Source organism: Chionomys nivalis, chromosome 7, assembly GCF_950005125.1.
Source record: "Chionomys nivalis chromosome 7, mChiNiv1.1, whole genome shotgun sequence".
Lineage (NCBI taxonomy): Eukaryota > Metazoa > Chordata > Mammalia > Rodentia > Cricetidae > Chionomys > Chionomys nivalis.
Genome location: NC_080092.1, coordinates 78,916,003 through 78,940,664, shown reverse-complemented (window position 1 = coordinate 78,940,664; position 24,662 = coordinate 78,916,003). Strand labels below are relative to the sequence as shown.

General features: G+C 56.1%; 2 protein-coding genes across 6 annotated transcripts in view; one reads left to right on the top strand and one right to left on the bottom strand.

Moving 5' to 3' along the window:
• The first annotated feature begins 570 nt into the window (after positions 1-570).
• On the top strand, positions 571-2,132 carry Gjd3 (gap junction protein delta 3). The gene is made up of 2 exons (XM_057773317.1): positions 571-641; positions 1,295-2,132. The coding sequence occupies exon 2, from the start codon at positions 1,299-1,301 to the stop codon at positions 2,130-2,132; it is 834 nt and encodes a 277-aa protein (XP_057629300.1). The 5' UTR covers positions 571-641; positions 1,295-1,298.
• Positions 2,133-9,699: 7,567 nt separating this feature from the next.
• The window catches only part of Rara (retinoic acid receptor alpha), a 47,617-nt gene continuing 32,654 nt past the window's right edge, over positions 9,700-24,662 (bottom strand). For 4 of the 5 annotated variants that reach the window (XM_057775607.1, XM_057775610.1, XM_057775606.1 and 1 more), the window contains 7 exons: positions 18,087-18,235; positions 16,233-16,374; positions 14,161-14,321; positions 13,815-13,991; positions 12,475-12,679; positions 11,793-11,951; positions 9,700-11,140 (listed from right to left, as the gene is read on the bottom strand). In XM_057775607.1, coding sequence (XP_057631590.1) covers positions 10,923-11,140; positions 11,793-11,951; positions 12,475-12,679; positions 13,815-13,991; positions 14,161-14,321; positions 16,233-16,374; positions 18,087-18,235 — 1,211 coding nt within the window. In that variant the 3' untranslated portion in view covers positions 9,700-10,922. Of the gene's footprint in view, positions 11,141-11,792; positions 11,952-12,474; positions 12,680-13,814; positions 13,992-14,160; positions 14,322-16,232; positions 16,375-18,086; positions 18,236-23,347; positions 24,004-24,662 lie in introns of those variants that run through there. The other variant, XM_057775608.1, reaches the window with a different exon arrangement.

Sequence of the window (24,662 nt, the reverse complement as noted above, 5' to 3'; positions counted from 1 at the left end):
TGAGGCAGGAGGATCAACACTTCCAGGGCAGCCTGGCCTATACAGTCAGCCGAGCCCAGGTCAGCTTGAACTACACGGAGATTCTGTCTCAGAACAAAGTAAGATGCATCTTGGCGCTTTGCCGTCTCAGATTCTGACCCACGCGACCAAAATGGTTCATCCAAGGTCGAGTGCCCTAGAGCCAAAGTCAAAAGCCATCGGATATTCGTTGCCTCCTAAAAAAAACACGCTATCTCCCTCTGACTCTTTCAAAAGGGGTCAATTAGTTGTGCGGACCTTGTTCTGAGTTTGGGGAGTCTGTCGGGAGGGTTTCCATGATTCCCCTGCTCCCTCACCAAAAGATGTGGCTCTGGTTGACCTCAGTCCATCACCAGATGGCTATGGGACGGGGCATGGGGGGTGAAGGATGGAAAGGGAGGACCCAGCAAGGGGTGTGGTCCCGGGTCTGATCCCAGGGTGGAGTCAGACAGCAGGGTCACCCTGTCCCTTTAAGAGAAGGGGGAGAGCTAGCCCCTCTCAGCCATCCTGTCCTGTCATCCACCCCAGCCAAATCCGAAAAGGAAAATGAAAGAGGGATCAAGAGGAACAGGTCCCAGCTGTCTCCCAAGGTCCTGCGCTCAGCTCTAAGCACAGGCCCCAGGGTAAGTAGAGTCGGGAGGAATCCAGAGGCCACCAAGCGTCTATGGGGACATGGTGTGTTCTGTATGTCAGGGGAGGCTTACAGGAGATGCTTGACAACTGCTTGGGGGCGGCGGGAGGCGCTGTTACCATTCCCCTTGGCCCGAGGTAGGAGAGCAAGGAAAGGGCAGATCAACCGCGAGAAATTCCTAAAGCAGGCTTCTTTGTCAGCCTCCAACGGTGAGGAAGAAAAGAAAGGAGACAGTGGGGGCTCACCCGGCCTGGCCTTCCCCTTGCTCCCAGGAGTCTCAAACGGAATGAGGAATTCCGGACTCCAGCAGTCGCTCTGACTCCTAGAGATCATCCTGGCGTAAAGAGCCAGGCAGGGGCTGTCCCTGCAGAACAACCTAGAATCTGAGAGATCACAGGGGCTAGCCAAGCAGGCCCGGGCCGGGGTGCGGAGGAATCCCGCCTCAGCACCCCTTTACGCCCAGGTGAAGGGATCCCATAGCTGAGGACGGACTCACCTACTATCCTCACACTCAGACATTTACTCATTGAACCCCACAACATCTCTGACCCCTAGTGCCCTCCAAGGTTAGAGATTGTGGAGGACGTGGAAAGGCGGAGGTCAGGTCCATTCCAGCCTCTGATTACCCCCTTCCCTTGTCCCCAGCGTCATGGGGGAGTGGGCGTTCCTAGGCTCCCTGCTGGACGCGGTGCAGCTGCAGTCGCCACTCGTGGGTCGCCTCTGGCTGGTGATCATGCTTATCTTCCGCATCCTGGTGCTGGCCACGGTGGGAGGTGCCGTGTTCGAGGACGAGCAGGAGGAGTTCGTGTGTAACACGCTACAGCCCGGCTGTCGCCAGACCTGCTACGACCGCGCCTTCCCGGTGTCCCACTACCGCTTCTGGCTCTTCCACATCCTGCTGCTGTCGGCGCCGCCTGTGCTGTTCGTCATCTACTCTATGCACCAGGCCAGCAAGGAGACGGGTGGTGCGCAGCCGGCCACGCCGTGCACGCGCGGGCGTCCCGAGGCCCCGTGCGCCCCGTGCTCCCTACGCGCCCGCCGCGCGCGTCGCTGCTACCTGCTGAGCGTGGCTCTGCGCCTGCTCGCCGAGCTGGCCTTCCTGGGTGGCCAGGCGCTGCTCTATGGCTTCCGCGTGGCCCCGCACTACGCGTGCGCCGGCCCGCCTTGCCCGCACATCGTCGATTGCTTCGTGAGCCGGCCCACCGAGAAGACGGTCTTCGTGGTCTTCTACTTCGCCGTCGGGCTGCTCTCGGCGCTGCTCAGCGTAGCCGAGCTGGGCCACTTGCTCTGGAAGGGTCGCCAACGCGCGAAGCTGCTCCCGCCGCCGCCACCGCCCTCTCTGCCTTCGCAGCGAGCGGACCCCGACCCCTTCGGCCCGCCCGCCTACGCGCACCGCGCACCGGCCGGCGACAGCGAGGGCGAGGGCGACAGCGGCCACAGCAAGGCTTCGCTGGCCACCGTGCGTCAGGACCTGGCCATCTAGCGGCGAGGTCCGAGGCCGAACCCTTCATCAGCACTGGGGTCCTTGGAGGCAGAAAGGAGAAGTGGCTTCTCGCTGCGTAGGACCCTGCCTGAGCTGAAGATGGGAAGAGGGGTACACCCCCACCCCTGGAGTAGAAGATGCGGACCACCGGGGTTCGGGTCTGGGTGGCGTCGCACTTCCTAGTGTTGGCTGCACCAGCGTGCTGGGATTGCTTTGAATCGGGGAGGCTGTGATCCCAGCGGAAAGGGAGGATTCCAGGGACCTTGAGAGGAAGCAAACAGGCCAAGGGCAATGAGTGATCTGATTGTTCTACCGGGGGCAAAATCAGCAACGATGGCAGCATTCCCAGGCCCCCTGCTTGGTCAGAGAAGTCCTCTTCCCTGTGGGCTCTCTGTGCACACATACATGCACACCTGGATACGCTGCGATGGGTTGGGTGCTCGTGTACATTAAACCTCTGCGGGCTGTGTGTGTGCTTGCATGTGTACACCCTTGAGGGGTCCACACATGCATGTGCACACTTGTAACAGGTAACAGGAGGTACAGACCTGTGTTCACGCATGCGTGCACAGACATGCACATGGATGTCCTTGTGGGCTCTGTGTGCAAGCATGTGTGCATGCATCCTACATAAGCTTTGTGTACACACCTATACACACATTCTGTTTGTGCATCTACTAACACTGTCATTCACTACCAGAACCCAATGCCAGTGGGAGCCATAATGGCTTTCTCCCTACTGATCTAACCCAGGCACCTGTGAGGGTATCGGTGTCTCTCCCCCCCAACAGAGGGGGAGGAAAGTCCTGTCCAGCCGTCATCTTGTAGGTTTATGCCACCATCCGTGCTCTGCAAGCCTCACTGGGAGTGGGCTGGAAGACACAGCAGGCAGTGTTCTTTTGGCTTCCATCTCTACTCTTCCCACCCGCCACCGTCCCTGTAGTCTGTAATGTGATTGACGTCTTTCCATCCTTAGGGAAAGCTGCCCCGAGACAGATTTGTTCCTGGGTCCCCATTCCCTTTCAACTAGCCTTCATCTAGCACAGACTTTGAAAGAGTTGCCCCATGGCTACTTCACCCTTTTCTGTCCTTCCTCACCTGCCTTCCTCCATCGAATACACCAGGACCAAGTGAGAAGTCCTGACACAGCAGCGCTGCCCCTCCCCGGAACCTCAGGCTCCATTAGACATGTTGCCGGGTCATACCTTTAGCCACTACACCCCAAAATGTGCCATCCTTCTCCTGAAGGCTTTCTACCTTAGCCCCCGGGGGATCCCTGTCATTCGGACACAACCAGCCCTTTCCCTCAAGCTTCCTGCACGTTGGGCTCCCTTGATTAGACCTCTGGGATGGCCATCTTGCCGTCTGTCACACCAGGCTGAAGTTTTGCCCACACCCACTTCGGATGCCAGTTTTAGACACACTCTCGGGTATAGTCACTTTCTGAAGCCCTGCCCCGAGGCTGCTAGCCTTTGCCCTTTGGTCTCACTTGAAGGAAAGAAGTGCCTCCAGCAGGGGCTCTCCCGCCCCCCCCTCCGAGCTGGAGTCAGCACCCCATGTCCCAGCCCTTCTGCTGGGCTTGTGGTCCTTCGCACGGACTCCTGGGCTTGGCATGTGGTCGCTATTTTGGGAGAGAAAATGAAGGGCCCACACCATCAGTATGTTCACATCTCTGGTCCCGGTGGGCACATCTGGCTACAGCCTAGACTCCTCCACACAAGCACAGATGTTTTCCAGAAAACAAGCCACTCAACAAATACTGTTCAAGGTCAGCATCTTTCAGTACAATTGTACGTGAGGCATAATGTAATTTTTGTTTGTTTGGTTGGTTGGTTTTGGTTTTCGAGACAGGGTCTCTCTACATAGCCCAGGCTGTCCTGGAACTATGTAGACCAGGCTGACTCAAAAATCACTAAGATCTGCCTGTCTCTGTCTCCTGAACGCTGGAATTAAAGGCCTGTGCCACTGCATCCAATTTGCAAAGTAATTTCAAATTTTCCTGTAGCCACATTAAAAAAAAAAAAAAAACGAAACAACTGAGACGGATGTAAGTGGTATTTTCTCTAACCTGCTTTACCCAAAAACATTTCCATTCCAGAACATCATCAATATTCAGAAGTATTACAGAGATATTTCCCATTCTTTCTCAGAAATCTTGTGTGAGCTTTACACATAAAGTACACGCCAGGTCAAGTCAGCTCATTCAGCACACATGGCTTAGTGGCTACCACATGCAGCAAGCACTGATCCAGTTGTTGGGCTGCAGCACAGATCCCGATGTTGGGCTGCAGGTCGGCATCTCTGCTCTCAGAGCCTGCCTTCTGGTGGGAAAGATATCAAAAAACAAGATAAAGGGAGAGTGATGTCCCTGAGGAGGTGACACGCCAGAGGCCAGTCCTGAAGCTCTTTTCAAGAACAGCTGGAGAGATGGCTGAGAGGTTAAGAGCATTGCCTGCTCTTCCAAAGGTCCTGAGTTCAATTCCCAGCAACCACATGGTGGTTCACAACCATCTGTAATGGGGTCTGGTGCCCTCTTCTGGCCTACAGGCATACACGCAGACAGAATATTGTATACATAATAAATATTTAAAAAAAAAAAAAAAAGAACAGCATGCAGGTGGCAAGTGCCACAGCCAACAAAGACACTGGAGTGACCGGGGTTGAGTGAACAATGGCCCTGTGGTGGGGCCAACCAACCTAGAAACAGTTCTGCCTTTCTTAGTCATCCCTCTCCATTGTTGGCTCCACCATGTGGGGGGGCACCTCTACCAGCTGTCGTACCCCCATCTCCGGGGAGGCACCTCTACCAGCTGTTGTACCCTCATCTTCAGCGGGGGGCACCTCTACCAGTGGCTGTACCCCCCATCTTTGCTGGGGGCACCTCTACCAGCTGCTGTACCCCCATCTTCAGCAGGAGACACCTCTACCAGCTGCTGTACCCCCATCTTCAGCTGGGGGCACCTCTACCAGCTGCTGTATCCCCCATCTTCAGCTGGGGGCACCTCTACCAGCTGCTGTACCCCCATCTTCAGCGGGGGGCACCTCTACCAGTGGCTGTACCCCCATCTTCAGCAGGGGGCATCTCTACCAGCTGCTGTACCCCCATCTTCAGCAGGAGACACCTCTACCAGCTGCTGTACCCCCATCTTCAGCAGGGGGCACCTCTACCAGCTGCTGTGCCCCATCTTCAGTGGGGCACCTCTACCAGCTGCTGTACCCCCATCTTCAGCAGGGGGCACCTCTACCAGCTGCTGTACCCCCATCTTCAGCAGGAGACACCTCCACCAGCGGCTGTACCCCCCATCTTCAGCGGGGGGGCACCTCTACCAGCTGCTGTACCCCCATCTTCAGCAGAAGACACCTCTACCAGCTGCTGTGCCCCCATCTTCAGATGGGGGCACCTCTACCAGCTGCTGTACCCCCATCTTCAGCAGGGGGCACCTCTACCAGCTGCTGTACCCCCCATCTTCAGCAGGGGGCACCTCTACCAGCTGCTGTACCCCCATCTTCAGATGGGGGCACCTCTACCAGCTGCTGTGCCCCCATCTTCAGCAGGGGGCACCTCTACCAGCTGCTGTACCCCCCATCTTCAGCAGGGGGCACCTCTACCAGCTGCTGTACCCCCATCTTCAGCTGGGGGCACCTCTACCAGCTGCTGTGCCCGTCTTCAGTGGGGCGGCTCTACCAGCTGCTGTGCCCCCGATCTTCAGCAGGGGGCACCTCTACCAGCTGCTGTGCCCCTCTCTTCAGCTCTGCTAGGAGTCATCAGTCACCCACACCTCTCACTTTGCTACATCATCACCACCTCCTGATCTACCCGGGGTCAGCTGTGCCTAGTGTCCCCCACAGCCTGTGTTCAGGAGGCCCTGCTAGCTCCATCTGAAGGGCCTGTCTTGCTGGCTTAAATCTCCCTTCAGGGTCAAATCCTGCTACTGTTGCCCCTGTCCCGGCTGTCTCCATATTGGCATCCACAACCATACATGAGTTGCTGATAAATTCTGATCATGCCTAGCCACCTCATTATCCCCATACCTCACCAAGGTCCTGCAGGGATGGGCAAATGCTCACCCACGAAGATTCCCTCCCGAGCCTCAATGGGGCTCCTTAACTTGCTGAGTCCCTCTATGGAAGATAGACCACGGAACAGGACAGAGCTCCCCTGACCTCAGGGGACATGGCCACAGCCCTCCAAGAGGCGTTATGAGCATTCAGAGAGTAGAGGCGGCTGAGGGAGTTCAGTTTGGCCAAGCGCTTGCGGAGCATGCAGGAACTGTGGGCTTGATTACCTAGCGTGGTGATGAAAGGCTGTGATCCCAGCACTTGGAGGATGGAGGCAGGAAGATGCCGTCTCGCCAGCCCACACACACCTTTGGGAATGTTCCATTGGACATTCACATAGTGGAAAATCTCTTTGTGGGGCTGGAGAGATGGCTCGGGAGTTTAGAATCCATCCTGTTCTTCCGGGACTCAAGTTCAGTTCCCAACACCCACGTCAGGAAACTCACAATGGCACCTAACTCCATCTCCAGGGGATCTGGTACCCTCGTCTAGCTTCTGGAGATGTCTGCACACACACACATACACACAGACTCACCAACACATAAGGTCAAACTGTAAAATGTGTGTGTTTGTTTGTTTGGGGACACTGGATGTGTCTCCCACCTACTTTGTTTGTTTGTTTATTTTTGTTTTGTTTTGTTTTTTGAGACAGGGTTTCTCTGTTGTAGCTTTGCTTTGGAGCCTGTCCTGGAACTAGCTCCATAGACCAGATTGGCCTTCAACTCACAGAGATCCACCTGCCTCTGCCTCCCAAGTGCTGGGATTAAAGGCACGTGTCACCATTGCCTACTGGTTTTTTTGTTTTGTTTTGTTTTTGTTTTTTTTGGGGGGGGGCAAAGTTTTTTGGGTTTTTTTTTTTCCTTTTTTTATTTTATTGAGCTCTACATTTTTCTCAGCTCCCCTCCCTGCCTCTCCCTCCTCCCCCTTCAATCCTCTCCCAAGGTCCCCATGCTCCCAATTTACTCAGGAAAACTTGTCTTTTTCTACTTTCTACTTCCCATGTAAATTAGATCTATGTGAGTCTCTCTTAGTGTCTGTATTGTTGTCTAAGTTCTCTGGGATTGTGGTTTGTAGTCTGGCTTTCTTTGCTTTATGTTTGAAAACCACCTATGAGTGAGTACATGTGATAATTGTCTTTCTGTGTCTGGGTTACCTCACTCAAAATAATGTTTTCTAGTTCCATCCATTTTCCTGCAAAATTCAAGCTGTCCTTATTTTTTTCTGCTGTGTAGTACTCCATTGTGTAAATGTACCACATTTTCCTTATCCATTCTTTGATCGAGGGGCATTTAGGTTGTTTCCAGGTCCTGGCTATGACAAACAAGGCTGCTATGAACATAGTTGAGCACATGTCCTTGTGGAACGATTGAGCATCCTTTGGATATATACCCAAAAGTGGTATTACTGGGTCTTGAGGAAGGTTGTTTCCTAATTTTCTGAGAAATCGCCACACTGACATCCAAAGGGGTTGTACCAGCTTGCATTCCCACCAGCAATGCAGAAGGGTTCCCTTTTCCCCACAACCTCTCCAGCATAAGTTGTCATCAGTGTTTTTGATTTTGGCCATTCTTATAGGTATAAGATGGAATCTCAGAGTTGTTTTGATTTGCATTTCTCTGATGACTAAGGATGTTGAACATTTCCTTAAGTGTCTTTCAGCCATTTTAGATTCCTCTGTTGAGAATTTTCTGTTTAGGCTTGTACTCCATTTTTTTTTTTTTACTTGATTATGTGATCTTTTGGTGTCCAATTTCTTGAGTTCTTTGTATATTTTGCAGATTAGACCTCTGTCTGATGTGGGGTAGTGAAGATCTTTTCCCATTCTGTAGGCTGTCGTTTTGTCTTGTTGACTGTGTCCTTTGCTTTACAGAAGCTTCTCAGTTTCAGGAGGTCCCATTTATTAATTGTTTCTCTCAGTGTCTGTGCTGCTGGGGTTATATTTAGGAAGTGGTTCCCTGTGCCAATGTGTTCAAGTGTACTTCCCACTTTCTCTTCTATAAGGTTCAGTGTGGCTGGCATTATGTTGAGGTCTTTGATCCATTTGGATTTGAGTTTTGTGCATGGTGATAGATATGGGTCTATTTTCATTTTTCTACATTTTGATATCCAGTAATGCCAGCACCACTTGTTAAATATGCTCTCTTTTTTCCATTTGGTATTTTTTTGCTTTTTTTTAAATCAAAGATCAAGTGTTCGAAGATGTGTGGATTGATATCTGGGTCTTCTATTTGGTTCCATTGGTCCTCCTGTCTGTTCTTATGCCAATACCAGACTGTTTTCAGTACTGTAGCTCTGTAGTAGAGTTTGAAGTCAGGGATTCTGATGCCTCCAGAAGTTCTTTTATTACATAGGATTGTTTTGGCTATCCTGGATTTTTGCTTTTCCAAATGAAGTTGAGTACCGTTGTTTCGAGGTCTTTAAAGAATTTTGCTGGGATTTTGCTGGTCTAGAACAAAGTTTTATTATATAGCCAAGGCTAGTCTGGAACTTGCTGTGTTGCGGGCTAGGCTTGCCTTGAACTTGTTGTAGGTAATTCTCCTATTGCTTCCCAAGTGCCTATTGGTTCTTGGAAACCTATGCACACATATGTTACATTTACTTCAGCTAAGTAACCACGTTAGAAAATTACTAGGAAGAGTGTCCAAGGCCCCTCTGAGACACTGAAGTGAGCAGCTGCTGCCACCTAGTGGCTAACCTAGAAATGGCTAGGGCCTCCAGGGAAAGAACCCTTTGGTTCTCCCTTGCTAAGGCAGGGGTATGAGTGTGAGGCTGGTGTGTGTGTGTGTGTGTGTGTGTGTGTGTGTGTGTGTGTGTGTGTGTGTGTGTGTGTGTGTGTGTGTGTGTTGGAAATGGGAGCCCACCTGCAAGCACCATCACCTTGTGGTGTGTGAAGGTTCTGGAGTCTCCGGAACCCAATAGAGAACACTGGGTTGAGCAGGAGCCCTGAGTGCTGACCCCGCTCCCCAACCTGCCACTGTCTGGCCCTGGGCAAGGACACTGGCCTCTCAGCCAAGACTACCACAGTAAGACACGGAAAGCTCACGCTCCAAGCTCTGCTGCTGCCCAACGGGCCTCAAAGGGGGCAGGACACTCCTTTCTGGCTCCCACCGGCTCCCCACTCTCCTGTTAGGGCATCGGGAGCCCAGCTCCAGCAACTGCGGGAACATCCATTTGTAGCCACTTGTCTGTCGCTGGGTAACTTCAGTGTCTAGGGGCTCTGAGGTCAAGGGCTGGCTTCCTTTCTCAGACTGGCAAGAGCCATTGGTCCTCCTGCTCCTCCTTCCCAAGATGAGTCCCCTGCTGTGGAAGAGAGATTCTCCCCAGCCCGTTTGAGGGCCAGACCTGAACCCTGCCACGGGGCAACTTTGACACTGGCTAAGCCCTTGGCAGTTAGCGCTTGTGCTTAGTCCCTGGGGCCCAGAGCCTGCGGAAAGCCCCCATCTCGAGGCCCCAGCCCGGACATGGAGAGGAGAGGGTGGAGGCAGAGAGGCAGAGGCATTGTAGAATAAATAGAACTTTATTCTTTCTCCAGTAGAATTCAGTGGAAACCCAGCAGTAACAGGTATACCAGTGGGCTCCGGGGTGAGACCCCACCCAAGCAGGAGGGCAAGGTAAGCCTGCTCCCCCAGCCCAGGGGTGTAGGGGGAGGGAGGGGACCCCCTGGAGTCCCGTCCTGCGGGGCAAGGAGGGGGCACAGAGGGATTGGGGGGGAGGCCAGGGAAATGAAGGAACTCAGGCCAAGTGTGTGTGTGTTGGAGGGCCCCATGGGGTGCTGGTGGCTATGAGGCTGGGGGCAGGGGTAACTTGGACCCCTTAGCCAGCCCCTTCACAGTGGGGCTGAGGCTTGGATGAAGTGAGCTCTGATGGGCAGTGAGGAGTAGCATCCTACTCATCTGAGGGACCCTAGCTTTACCCTCCCCCTACTTCTTGGTGGTCAAAGGCAGAAGCCAAAAGCCAGGATCCCTTCCACCCAGGGGAAGCTGCCCGGGACACCCACACCCAGTGCTGGGCAGAGGGAGAAGGGAAGCTGCTTCCCGCACAGGTCAGGAGAAGGCGGCCTTGGAAAGTTAGTATTTCACAGTATTAGAGAGAACGGAGGACAACAGGCTGTGGGGTGGGGCACATCCAGGAGAGGGGAGCCCTTCAGAGCCCCGCCCATCCCAAGGACCCACCCCTTCAGCTCTAGATCCAGCTCCCCCAATACACAGCACAAATTCCTTCAGTATAAATGTGCTTAAAATGAAAATTCTTATTAAAAAAATCAAAACAAAAAAATTAAAATAAAAACGAAACCAGCGAGAATTAATATCTGGGGGGTTGGTACGCAGGATATGTACAGGGGATCTCCCCCACCCTGGACACCCCCCTCTGTCACCATCTGAAGCAGGGGGAAGTTCCCCAACGGGGGAGCGATGGCTTGAGTTCGGAGGACAGGAAGCCAGGTCTCGGCGTTTGCTGGTGATGAAGACGTGGCAAGGTGCGTTGGGGCTCAGGCCCAGGTCCTCACATGGCTCAACGCCTGGCCCCTGATGCCAGCCCAGGCTGCTGGAAGAGGGCAGTCCATCTTGGGTCCAGGCCTCTGTCCACAGAGTCACTGCCTCCTCCCTCCTGTCCCCGCAGAAGGTTCCCAGTTCTGTCTGGGAGGAAGAGGCGGGGCAGGGCTGATGGGTCATGTGGCCAGTAGGAAGGCAGAGAAAGCCAGGGCAGGGTTGAGGATCGTCCATGTGGGGGTCATGGGGACTGGGTGGCAGGGCTGCTTCTGTGGGAGCTGGGGCTGAGGCTGGGGCTACAGCTACCCGGAGGGGGGGCCAGGCCACCCCCATCTCGGGCTCCGCCCCCTGACTGTCCACTTAGAGTGTCCAAGCCCTCAGAGTTCTCCAGCATTTCCTGGATAAGAGGTGGCATGGAGCCGGGAATCTCCATCTTCAGGGTGATCACTCGCTCCGCTCCTGTGGGGACGAAGGAGGAGGTCAGAGACTTGCCCAGAAGGGGGCGCCACAGGGTGAGGGGACCAATGCCACCCATTGGGGCATCTACCATGCACCACACCCAGGGCTCAGTGACTTGATACAAAAGCCAGCTCTCTCGAGCCCACAGTGTGGCAACTGGATAAAGCATTTTGAATGTGAGGCTTCTCCTTGTCTGGGTTTGGCCCTGGGTTGTCCTCTAGGCCTCAAGTCATGGATTGCCCAGCAGGCACTGCCAAATACCATCACCGCCCCCTTCCTCACAGGAAGCTGAGGTTCGGAGCTGGCAAGTAGTCTGCCCGCCAGTCTATACCCACATGACCTGTTACAGAGGCAGGCCTTGAACTACAATGGAAAAGGGACAGCAAGGCCGGGCGGTGGTGGCGCACGCCTTTAATCCTAGCACTTGGGAGGCAGAGGCAGGCGGATCTCTGTGAGTTCGAGGCCAGCCTGGTCTACAAGAGCTAGTTCCAGGACAGGCTCCAAAACCACAGAGAAACCCTGTCTCGAAAAACCAAAAAAAAAGGGACAGCAAGAGCCATAGCCTAGACACAGACGGGGACAGGCCAGCTTCAAATGAGGAAGACACACAGCCTGACTCAGTCCTGAGCCTTCTTCCACGCGAAGGACTCACCCTTGGCGCTGATGCTCCGAAGATCCGTGATCTTCATCAGCATCTTGGGGAACATGTGGGGACGGCTGGGCCTCCGTTTCCGGACGTAGACCTTCAGTGCCTCCAGCAGCGGCTCCTGCAGCATGTCCACCTTGTCTGGCTGCTCCAGGTCCTGCCGGTCTGAGCACAAAACCACCCCTGAGCAGGCGCACCCTCACCCCCGCAATCCCACACCCAAGCCCACTCTACCAAGTAGGCGTACAGCTGCATTCCCAGATATGGCCACTTGGGGGCGGGTGTGCCCAAGCCACAGAGGGCAGAAGGCTGGCCACAAGGTAGGCCTGAGAAGATCTCTGGGCTGGCAGACAGCATAGGGCTTTTAAACTCTAAAAGGAAGTGGGGTGTGGGCTGTTCGAAGCTCTCCACAGTAGCTGTGTTGGTGGAGATGGGAAGCCCAACCCCTAACACAGGGAGCTCTCCCCATACAAAGCAAGGACTTCCCAGCAGCTTCTCCTCTCCTGGCCATCATTACTATGACCTGACTATATCAGTGTAGCACGGAAGAACAGTAAAATAACAGCCAATATTAGCTGGGTCTCACTCTTGACGCTGTAGAAGAGTGTCGCCTAGGAGACAGTAAGAGACCAGACCTGACCCTCCAGGCCGCAGCCTGCCTCCATAGAGCCACCTGAACCTCACCCACCTCCACAGATGAGGCAGATGGCACTGAGCAATCCAGTCTCTGCATCGTCCATCTCCAGGGGCAGCAGCTGGTTGGCGAAGGCAAAAACCAAGTCGGTGAGAGGGCCAAAGCCAGCATTGTGCATCTGCGTCCGGTTCAGGGTCAGCCCGTCTGAGAAGGTCATTGTGTCTTGTTCAGGTGTGTACCGCGTGCAGATTCGCAGAATCTGGGTGCAGAGGGTGTACAGGTTCGGAGACTGGGGCGCCACCCCCCACTTCTGCCCCAACCCCTGGTACGCCAGCTCCAGCATTCCCAGAGGCCCTCCCTGGCAAGCGGCCAGAGCATGGCTGGCCGGCTGACAGAATTTTCTCCAGTGATGGAAAAGTTCTGTCTGCACCATCCAGCGCGGTAGCCACCGGCCCCATGTGGCTCCTGAGCACTTGAGATGTGGCTAATGTAGCTAAGGGGCTGAACTGAGTCTAATCGCAATTAAAGTTAAAGAGACGCACGTGTCCATCGCCACGGCACTGGGCGGCGGATCTAGGCCATGTCGCCTCCTTACAGGGAAATCAGGAGGGAAAGGCGTTTCCAGCCAGCAAGAAGTAAGGCAGAGGCGTCCCCAGGACTGTCTCATTCAGCCTCAACAGTTTGCTCCCGATGGTGCTTCCCACATCTGTGCACGGCACCGGGGACAGGCACCAGGGACAGGCACACGATACCTCCCAGGTCTTCACCCGGGATTATGTCTGAGGAAGAGGCGGACGGAACCCTGGTGAGGGATTCTGTAGAAGCCTCCTGCCAGTCTTGGCTTGGGCAGCTCTCACTACTTTGGGCATCCCACTCACAACTCAGGCCATGGAGCGCTACAGCATGCGAACTCCACAGCGAGTCCCCGCGGCAGGCCCTTCCGCTTCCTACTCCCAGGAAATAGCACCTCCTCATGATGCCCCACTACCAAACGTTAGAGGTATCGCCTCTCCAGGGTCTCTCTTCACAGGGAGGGGACAGGACAGCTTTCACCCCACTGCCAGCCGGCACTATCAGCTTGCAGCGTTCATTTACTTGTCCGTGGCCTCCTCCCCTCGAAGAGAGGATGGAAGTGTGACTGCCTCTGGACGCCCAGCTCAGAAGGGTCTAGGTCAATCTTTCTACAACAGGATGGACAGGTGAAATGTGAGCTGGCGAGAGGCTGCACAGATAAGCAGGTGAACGGGAGCAGCCTGAGTGCTAGGCGGCTGAGTGGACAGACTGACACAGGAGAGGGAGAATGTGGACATCCGGGTTCTGGGAAAGGTTCTAGAAAGTGACTGCTTACAAATCCATATCCAGGGACACGGCGAAGGGCAGGGGTAAACGCTCACCAGGATATCCAGACAGGCTGCCTTGAGGAGGGTGATCTGGTCAGCAATGGTGAGGGTGGTGAAGCCGGGAAGCTGCTTGGCGAACTCCACCGTCTTAATGATGCACTTGGTGGAGAGTTCACTGAACTTGTCCCAGAGGTCAATGTCCAGAGAGACGCGCTGTTCTGAGCTGTTGTTCTGAGAGAGGCCAGGATAGTCAGGGCCTCAGTTATGCACCCATTCTTCAGCCTGTCCCCTGCCTGCCCTCCACCCGGCCTTTGCTTCCAGACGGCGGCTAGGAGAAAGGTGCTGGAAGGGGTGGCGGAAGAAGGGGCCCTGGGCGTGACACCCCTCCTGGCCAGCATACCGTAGTGTACTTGCCCAGCTGGCAGAGGGCCGGGAAGGTCTCCTGGTGAGCCTTGCGCACCTTCTCGATGAGCTCCCCCACCTCCGGGGTCAGCGTGTAGCTCTCTGAGCACTCGGCCTTGGGCGTCTCTTTCTTCTTTTTGTTTCGATCGTTTCGTACCGCTGTGGGGGACGTGGATGGGTTAGAGAGAAACTGCCGTGGCTCAGGGCCAGGCCCAGCCCATGCTGTCCACCAACCAGACAGACAGACACACAGACAGACGCATGCATGCACGCACGCACACAAGCACACAAAGCAGTGTGACATTCCAGCCCTCCGTGTCTACCTGACTCATCTTAAATCCTATTCCAGGCCCATGACCACAGCTGTGGCCACACGTGCACACAATGCCCTTGGCCAGCGTGTAGCGCTCTGTCATGCATCTACTCCAGCCCACACTCTAAGAACATGAGCCCAGACTGGCAGTCATGCTAACTGAGTCCTCGCTCTGTGCCTGCCTGCCTGCCTGCCAGGAATCCTTAGTGTCCCGGCTCTCCTGGCAGCAGTCTCCCTGGGGTTCCCTGAGACTGGCTCAAAGCAGCTCCCTGGGCAGACAGGGAATAGGGCTCCCCAACCACAGAATGGGGGGCCCCCAGGCGGAAGAATCTCTTGGCCCATTAGCCGGGGGCGCTGAGCCGCACACACCACTCGGCTTTAAAGAAGCAATGGGGTCGTTACCAGCCGATTATCCCAGACACACAATCACTCACAGGCCCTCGGTGGCGGCTGCTGACGCGGGAGGAAGGAAGGGTGGGGGTGGGGGTCCAGGGAGGGGATGGGGGTGGGGGGGAGCTGGCATAATTTGGAGATCACTCATGTCGATTCTGCAAATTCAATAAAGTGCAGGGGAGAGAAGGGAGAGGGAGAGGCAGAGTGGGGGGATAATTTGGGAAGAGAAAATTGCAGCTGTGACAAGACGTTTATCATTCGGAAGCTTTAATTCTATTGAAATGGCAGCTGCTCAGCTCCGGGGCACAGAGCAGCCAGGGAGAGGGGAAGGGGGGGGTTGTTGGTGGGAAGGAGAGGGGGTCCCCACCCTCGTCCTGTCCTTCTGCAGTGGAAAGAAGGAAGGTGGACCAAAGGGAGAAGGAAGTGACAGTCTTTTAGCGAAAGGTCCGGCCTGCACGTCCCAAGTAGTCATAGACTGCAGAGGACAGTCACCACTTCCTGAGTGTGGGACCAGCACTCCCAGTCTTTGGTGACAGGAGGTAGCAGGATATCCAGCCCTCTATTCCTGGCTGGGGCTCTTGGTGTGTTACTCAGAACCATCTTTCTCTGCACCCTTCCCCACAAAGCGCTGGAGGGGGTCCTGCAGCCCCCTCCCCCACCTCATCCCCCAAGGCTCAGGCTCCATGGCAACGGCCACGCAGACAAGGAGGCGTCTGTCAGCGTCATTTATCTCTGACATCATCAATCACTGGTCACCACGGCAACACCCATGATTCAACACAAGAGGGTCTCTCCCTGTCCAGCCCTCCTTCAGTCCCTCCCTCCTTCAGGGCCTCAGCTGGGCCCAAACTGGAAACCCCTGTTCCTCCTGGATCTGAGAAGCCAATTCTCTTCCAGCTCGGGAGGGAGTTCCAGGTTTATCCAGACAATGGCTTCAGGGGTCCCATGGCAGCCCCCCATCACAGACATACCAACTAACACCCTCTGGAGTTCAGGCCCATCCCCTAAGATACACAAGGGACAGGGGTATGTTACTCAGCCACACCCCAAAGCCAAGCAAAGCCCAGGAGAAAGCTAACCTGGGGGTAGGTACTCATGCACAAGCATGCAAGCGTGCAAGCAGATGTGCTAATGGGAGGATTCTGCGCATTCTGTGCTTAAACAACGCGTGGGCACAGAGCCCGCCAGACTCACGGACAGGTTCGTGTAGTTGTCCACAAAGTAACCTTAACTAGAAGCCTGCCTGCCACAGCACACATGCTCACACATGTGCACACAGACGCACAGCACCCCCACCCCCAGCCTTCAGAAAGGCCGCAGGCCCCACCTTGGGCGGGGCTTGGCCCCCAGCCCTTGACACTCACACTCCTTGGACATGCCCACTTCGAAGCATTTCTGCAGCCGGCAGTACTGGCAGCGGTTCCGGGTCACCTTGTTGATGATGCAATTCTTGTCCCGGTGACACGTATACACCATGTTCTTTTGGATGCTGCGTCGGAAGAAGCCCTGGGTGCAGAGGGCAAGGAGACAGGTTATACACACCCACAGTGAGAACAGCCTTCTGCCCCCAAGCCTTCTGCCATGGCCCACCTAAGAAGGCGGGAAAAGGCGGGAATATGATTCCCCCAAAAGGACACTCTGAGAAAACCCAGGCCTGTCTGTATCCCACAGGCTGGCTTGGAGTTCCCCTCAACCTCCATCTCTGTACCTGATTCTTCTCTTTCAAGGGACGCAGGATTGAATCTGGGGTAGGACACACAAGGCTGGAGATGGGAGAAAGAGGTGTCTGGGACTCAGAGCCTGGGACTCAGGACATAGCACAGTAACCAGTAGGAGGAAGTGGGCAAGGTGGAGCACACCTTTAATTCTAGCACCTGGTAGGCTGAAGCAGGTGGATCTCTGAGAGTCCAGCCTGGTCTACATAGAGAGTTGCAGGACAGCCAGAGCTGCGTGATAGGGAGACCCTGTCACAAAAGACCAAAAAAGGCCAGGCAGTGGTGTGGCACGCCTTTTAAGTCCAGCATTAGGGAGGCAGAGGCAGGCGGATTTCTGTGAGTTCAAGGCCAGCATCTTCTACAAAAAGCTAGTTCCAGGACAGCCAGGGCTATACATAGAAACACTGTCTCGAAGCACAAAATAAAACAACGACCAAAAGAAGACAGCTGGAAGAAGCTGAGAAGGGACCCTGTGCACAGTCACGCACACTTGTGAGCAAGACAAGACATTCACCAATTACACATATGCACTGGACAGTCACAGAAAGACCAGGCTGTCCAGGGTTCTGCAATACAAGCGAGCACAGAAACTGAGTGACTAGGCAGCAGGAAGGCAGGATAAGCTGGACAAGACTAACACACGGGCACTGCTGTACACTACCCTTGACTTTGATCTCACACCAGGCTGAGATTCCAAGAGACCCACGGCCTGAAGGTGTACACATTCTAGACCCTTTTTTGGTTTGTTTGTTTTTTTTTTTTTTTTGTGTGTGTGTGTGTTTCGAGACAGGGTTTCTCTGTAGCTTTGGAGCCTGTCCTGGAACTAGCTCTTGTAGACCAGGCTGGCCCCAAACGCACAGAGATCCGCCTGCCTCAGCCTCCCGAGTGCTGGGATTAAAAGTGTGCGCCACCACCGCCCAGCTTCTAGGCCCTTATCTTTGAAGGAAGAAACCGGAGCAGAGGCCCTGCTGGTTGGTAGGGAAGATGTCTGGGACCAGAGTGGCCAGGAACGTTCAGCTACACACGTGCTTAGAGACCAGCCCATAAGAAAGCAGGAAACCCAGCGGCCACTAGGGAGCCCACAGCCTGGACACCTGAAGGGAGCCAAGGCCGGGTGTCTGCTACTAGCTGTCTTCTGCAAGGATGCCATGAACAGCTTCAGGCAAGGCCACTGGGGGCAGGCCTCCTGGGTCCCCAGCCAAGAGTCAGGCAGCAGCCAGCTCACCATGGCAACCTGGGCAACAGTGGCAGGGCCAGTGTATACCCTGCCAGCCGGAGGATAGAGACAAGGAGAGCATGGCAGGAGGGGGCTTCTGGCATGAGGGAACCACTGCTCATTTATGGCGGAGGCCCTGCGGTAGACATCCTCCTTCTCCACAGTTGCTGAAGAAGCAAAAGCGGGCGGCTTCGGTAACAACCCTGCCAACTGCTCGCTGAGGCCACAACAGAGGGGGGCATCAGGTGTGTCTACTCAAAACTGTCTTCCACGAGGCCCTCGCTCACCTTGCAGCCCTCACAGGCGCTGACCCCATAGTGGTAGCCCGATGACTTGTCCTGACAGACGAAGCAGGGCTTGTAGATGCGGGGCAGAGGTGGTGGCGAGGGGGGGCTGGGCACTATCTCTTCCGAACTGCTGCTCTGGGTCTCGATGGCTAGGAGAGAAGGAGGAAGAGTTAGAGACCCGGGCCACTACCCTCAGCACCCTGTCCGCCCTGCCCCAGTAACCCTGGCCTGGACACTGAGGGCAACATTCAAAGCCTACACAGTGATGGTCTCTGTAGCCAGGGGAAGGACAGTTAAATATCCAGACCCCCCATGATTCCTATGTCCCCATGATTCCTAGGACCCACCTTCAATTCCAGCTCTCTCTCTCTCTCTCTCTCTCTCTCTCTCTCTCTCTCTCTCTCACACACACACACACACACACACACACAGAGCTATAATTGGAAGGTGAGGGGAGTGAGCTTGGTTTCGAAGCCCTAATACAAATAGCACCTTAGGCAGGGCTCCCCCAAGTTCAGAAGGAGTTAAAGCTTAATGAAGAGGGAGGGAAGGACAGAGACTAAAAGCCGAGGAAGCAGGGGTCAACAGGATATTCAAAGCCGGCCACTCCCTGGCCCCTTCTGCTTCCGCTCTCCCTCCTCCACCCCCTCCAACAGCAGTCAGAGCCCCTCCCCCACCCAAACAATCCCCTGGCTAAGGTGGGGTCCGAAGCAGCACACAGGAAGAATCAGATGTTGGGGCGAGACAGGAGAGCACGCCCTGAGATAGAAGGGGGGACGGACCTCCTGCAGACAGAAGAGCCCCCACAGCTCCTAGAAGCCCATCACTCTGGATGCCCAAGTCTGTGGGGAAGACAAAAGGGGTCTGTTCCCATCAATGCTCTGTCTGTCTGTCTAAAGACTACGTCCGGGTTACTACCCCCTCCGCTGTTATTCAGCTCCAAGAGGGCAGCCAGGAGGGGGTGACCTAGCCAGCAGGGGCAGTCCACCCAAGCAAAAGCTCTGTGCCTGGCTCTCTGCCCACCACCCCAGACAGAACATGGCTACTTGGGTGAGTTGGCTGTGCCCAGAGCCTGGGCTTCTGGGGATACAAGATGACAGATAACTATAGCAGAGACCATCCCAGATTCCCAGAGGGCCCTCCAGCATCCTCCCTTGTCCCCCTCCATTTCTACGGAGGCAAGGATGGGTGGGAATCCGCTTCCCTCCCATCTAGTTCCGTCCATACTCCACCAAGTGCATGGAGAGACGGACAGGGTTCCCGTGCCTAAGCACCTAACAGCTTGTGTCTGTCACGTTGTCCGAGACTCCTGTGGCTACAGAGTCAGGACACTTGGGGACACTGGAGCCTGGCTGCATACTACCACCCTCGCTACCTGCAAACACACCAGGGAACTGTGCCAATGGCCTTGGCAGGGCTTCTCCTGGCTCCTGCTTGGGCCTGGACACCAGCCTAGCCAACCAGCATGGCTGTAACCCATGTCCCCTTCCCTAACCAGAGACCATCCTGAAGGAGGACTTTTCTGTCTACAACCCCGTGAGGTGTGGGTTGACCTGCAGCAATCCGCTCCTCATACCTACACAGAATGCCCTGCCTTCTCACCCCACTTCCTTCTCAGGAGGCCTGACAAGCAAATCAAACAGGCAGGGAGGCCTGAGAACAGCTGCTGGGGGGCGGGGTTGGGGGGCCTGGGTGAGGCCAGGAGGCAAAGGGGCGAGTGACAAAGGAACCCTTTGTCGTGCTAACTTTTTCCAAGACGTAAAAGCAGTAACAATAGACAATCCAGACTTAGGGGGGCATCAAGGACAAGCGGGGAGCCTGGCCTCCAATCCTGGTCAGCATTCCAACAAGCACAGGAAGAAGGCATTGACCTGCCCCCCCAACCTCCAGACTGAGCCAAATTGGAGGGAAAGGAGGACTGAAGGAGATCCTGGGTTTCAGGGCTGAGGGAGGGCAGGAGGCATGGCAGGTATGGCACTGAGGGAGGGGAGAACCAGGATGAAGAGCAAAAGGCCAAGGACCGACCAGAGGGGCAAAGGCTCAGAGAAACCTAGAGTTAAGGCAAAGTCCAGAGAGTTGTTTATGGGGATTGAAGAGCTGGGCTTTTTAAAACAGTTTTCGGTGAGAGAGTGGGCATGGCCCTCGGAGGGGGTCAGGGCTGGGTGAGGCCTCTTTTCAAGCCACCCCAGGCAGCTGGCTGGCGGGCTACCTCTGAAGCTCTAGCTTTGTCTGCACCCCACTTCACCTGTCACCCAGGTAACTCAACCTCTGAGGTTTTAACTCAAATCCTCAAGGCAGGGTCTCCCACCTCTCCAGACCTTCAGTCTGCAGCCTAGGGAGGCTCGTGTCAAGACCAAGCCAGAAGTGTGTAGGTCTTCTCAGTCTCTGCTAAGACAAAGTTACAGTGTAGCGGTGAGCAGGTGAGTGTGTGTGTGCTGGGAGGGAGTACCCTGGCCTGGCCCCACCCATCAGCCACCCTCCCTTGAGGCCCCAGCCCACAAATCTCTCCACTTCCTGCAGCAAGGCTGGGGCTGGAGAAGGACCAGACCTCAGCTCAAAGTTCCAGCGAGCAGCCAAGGGCTGGAAACGGCCCAGGAAGCCCGGCGTCCCCTCTCACCGCCGCTGCCAGGGCGCCCCTCCCCCGCTCCCCTCCTGAGCGGGCGTACACAAGGCGCAGGTCCCCACGCCCCAAAGCCGTTCGCAGGCTCGAGCAAGGGGCCAGTTTCCTGAAGGAGATCAGCAGGAAATCAGCTAGGCCCCTGGCCAGCGGCTCCCCTCCCAATCCAGCTGGCGCCCTTTGCAGTTCCCTTTATAGCCCCTCGGGAAAGATGGGGATGGGGCGCGGAGCCCTCCGTGTTGCCTTTTCTCCTCATGGAGAGAGGGCGAGGGCAGTTCTGGGTGCAGCATCGCCAGAAAGCTCAACGCAAGGCCCGAACTTAGCCACCGGTCATGATAAGCATCTCTCCCATCCCCCCCACCACCACTACGGGCATCCACGTGCTTCACATTCTTGGACGTCTGGAAGCGGGCGGAGGCGTGAGCTGCAGAGTCTGGTGGGGGACAGATGGGGAGCCACATCCTGTGCACCCCTTGTCCTCTAGTGTACTGAAATGGGGGCTGTGGGAGGGAAGCAGAGTCCCCCAAGGCCTCGCCATACCCATCAGGTCCCCACCCACAGCCAACCTGCTCACTTCCCTCCGCTGGTACAGGCCAGGCGGTAGGATTCTCCAAGACATCTAGAGGTGACTCTGGGCACTAGTCTCCATACACCAACAGGCTCTTTCCAAGGTGGTGACACAGGTCCAGTGGTCACCAGGACGTACCCCAGAACAGCCTCCATGAGGGGAGAAGGCTGAACATAGACAATACTGTTCTACTCAGACCACCACCGTTATCCCACAGCAGGTTCTGTGTGCAGACAGGACTCCACTTCCCCAAGTTCAGTGGTTGGAGAAAGGAGGGTGGGGGAGGCTCCCTGAATGGGCTGTCTCTCTACTTGCCTCCTCCCTCAAGTTCCGAGCCAAGAAGAGCTCAGCTGTCCTAGAGAGAGGACTTGGGGAAGAGACCCCAGGGGCTGAGGTCCCACCTTCCCCCAGTGCAATGGAGAAGGCAGTCAGAGAGGAGAGCCTGGGGCTCAGCCCAATTATCGCGACCCCAGGGGTGACTCCTTACAGAGCTGGGATAAGGGGATGCTATTTCCCACCTCTTTTTCCCCAAAGTCAGTGATCACCCACCCCTCCTGGTCTAAAACCCAACAGCTGATGTGCCTTGGAGGCAAAGGTCAGGGGGCAGGACAATAGGAAAGGCCCAAGGAGTGTCTCCGAAAGGGCAGGGGTGGGCTGTCCTCCTCGGGTCTCCCTTCCTATGCAAGAAGGGTTGTGGGTGGGCAAATCCTTTTCTACTCCAGCCTTCCCCAATATGCTAGGCCAGTGGTTCTCACCCTCCCTAACTCACAACCCTTTAATACAATTCCTTGTGCTGACCTCCACCCAACCATAAAAGTTATTTTCGCTGCTACTTCGTAATTGTAATTTTGCAACTGTTATGAATCGTAATGTAAATGATATCTGATATATGATCCTCGTGAAAGGGCCCTTCAACACCCCCGCCCTCCAAGGGGTCACGACCCACGGGTTGAGAAGACCTGTGGTAGTCCTTAAGAGACCCAATCTTCCTTGCTCCCTGGCAGGCAGAAAGGCGTCAGCAGGTATGGGAAGATGGGGGAGCCTCCTGGGAAGAGCCGATCCCACAGCAGAGTGGAAGATGAAACCTGAGCCACCTAACAACACCTTAGCACTAGCTCCCCACCGTCTAAAACATACTACTCACTGCCGGGCATAAACATGCCCAGGTGTGCACCCTGGGGCATGCGCACAGGTCCTGGGTGGGAAAAGAACCTCCCCTTACAGCAGAGCCTGAACCCAATTGAACCAGACTGGCGAGGGTGCTCAGCTGCCAGGACATCAAGGTTTGCAGCGGTCGTCCCTCTTAACAGCACAAAGCCTGGCCCTATTTCCCTAGACAGGGTAACAAAAGGACCCAAGAGTAGTGGAGACACAGTCTCGCTGCCAGAGAACCCCTCCACCCCGCCCTTAAAAACCGAGTATTTCCTAGAGAACAACCGGGATGAAAATTAAAGAGGATTCTTCACTCGTTTCTTTTCCCGTTCCCAGCATGAAAGTGCGCCCCGCCAGCCAGGTGCCTAGGGCCAGACCTTCCCCCAAGATGGACTAGTTGCCTCTCAAATTGTAAGGGGTAGCCAGGACAGCAACTGTCTGGTGAAGTCCCTTTCCGCCACACCCCACTATCAACACCAAGGACAGGGAGCAATCAGTCCCCTACCACCGGCGAGTCAAAAGCAGGGGCTGGGGGCATCAGTTGCCGCGCACGGGAGAGACATCTCCCTAGGCTTTGACAGGGGTGGGATCTGGGGAGGTGGCACCTCCTCTTCAGAACAGAGAAGCCCACAGCCAGGACCTTTAACCCACCCTCCAGCAGGCTGTGCAACTATGGATTCCTAACCAAGAAGAAGTAAATGGGGGGCCAGAAGCTGGAATTTCATGTCTCCGGGAGAAGGAATACTCAAAGTTACTGAGCTATACACCATGGTAGCGCGCCAGGGTCACTGGGTGGAGGGCAACTGTCCAGCTAGAACAGCCGACTTACAGCGAAACAGACGGAAAGAAAGTGAGGGGTAGAGAGGTCCCCACCGCCACCCCCATCCCAGCTCCTACGGTAGCACTGTGGAGGCCGGTACGTACAGTGGTTTGAGCCATTCCAAAGCGGAGTCCGGAGCGGGGTGGAGTAGGGACCCGGGGCAGGGAGCCCCTTCTCCGGGAGCAAACAGGCCCGGTTCTGGTTATAGAAGTCCACCACTAGGAAGGGGTTAGGGGCGGGGGCGAGCCCCCCGACTTCCACACTCTCGTACATCTTGCCCCACGAAGGCCGGAGGTCCAGGAGGGGAAGTCCTGCACGCGGCTCCCCTCACTCAGCCGGAGGCGCCATCCCCGCCAAGCGGCTGGGGGGCAAAGGGACAAGTCCCCTCGCCCCAACGGGCGGCCCCGCTGTGGGGCGCCCTGCCCAGAATTGCCCTCGCCTAAGTCCGCAGGTCGCTCCGCCGGTCCCAGGTGAAAAGCGGGAAGTTGCGCGGGTTGGGAGGAGGTCCCTCGGCGCTCGCTTGCAGGGAACGCCCGGCGGCCCGAGAACTGGAGGCTCCGGTGTCCCAGGCAGAGTCCAGTGGTTCCCCAAGTCCGCTGGCCTGGGGCGGGATCGGGGCGGAGACGGGGGTCACCGAGCACTTCCTTCTGCCGGCCAGAGCTCCCGGGCTTCTCCGCGGCTGAGATTCCGGGTACGGGTAGGGGAACCCCGTGCGGCCCCGCCTCCGCCGGCCCGGCGGCGGGCCGCTCGCTGGGTCTCCGGTGTGCACGCCGCCGCCCCCCCAGCCCGCGCGCCCCCTCTCTGGGATCCCAGCCCCTCGCCCCGCCCTGGCCAGGCGCCGCCCCTGGCTTAACCCTTTCCTGGCCGGTCGGGCTGCAGAGAACGAGATGAAGCGAGAGCCAGAAGGCAGCATGTGGACCGCGAGTGGGAGAGCCTCGGAGTGGAAGCAGAGGCGGGAAATGCGCCGAGCACAGGGCTAGGCTGGGTATGCAGAGCGGTGTGCACCAGGAGGCAGGACGGAAGAGTGGAGGGAATCCTCTCCATCCCAGTTCCGGCTCTCAGCCTCCCTAGTACTTTTGGTCAATCCCGGGCCCGGAGATGTTGAGGCGGGGAGGTGGGGTGGTCCCGGTGTCCTCCCCCTAAAAACACACCCCTCACCCAGCCCCGGCTTCATTTGCCTAATGCAATGCGGCTGAACTCTCGCTGAACTCGCCTGGCGGCGCCTCACCTCCTGGTGACCCACCCACCGCGGCCCGTGACATCACCCGCTCGCCAACCCGCCCTCGAGGCTCGCCCACCGGCCCCATTCTCCGCTCGGTCCGGCCCCAAACTCCGAACACGCGGGCAATGGGCACAGAGCCCAGATGCAGGTAGTGCAGCATTAGAACCACCAATGCGGCATGCTGGGTGTCCCGGGTA

Coding starts and splice junctions, on each gene's coding strand:
- Gjd3 (XM_057773317.1), top strand. CDS start 1,299: ATGGGGGAGTGGGCGTTCCTAGGCTCCCTGCTGGACGCGGTGCAGCTG.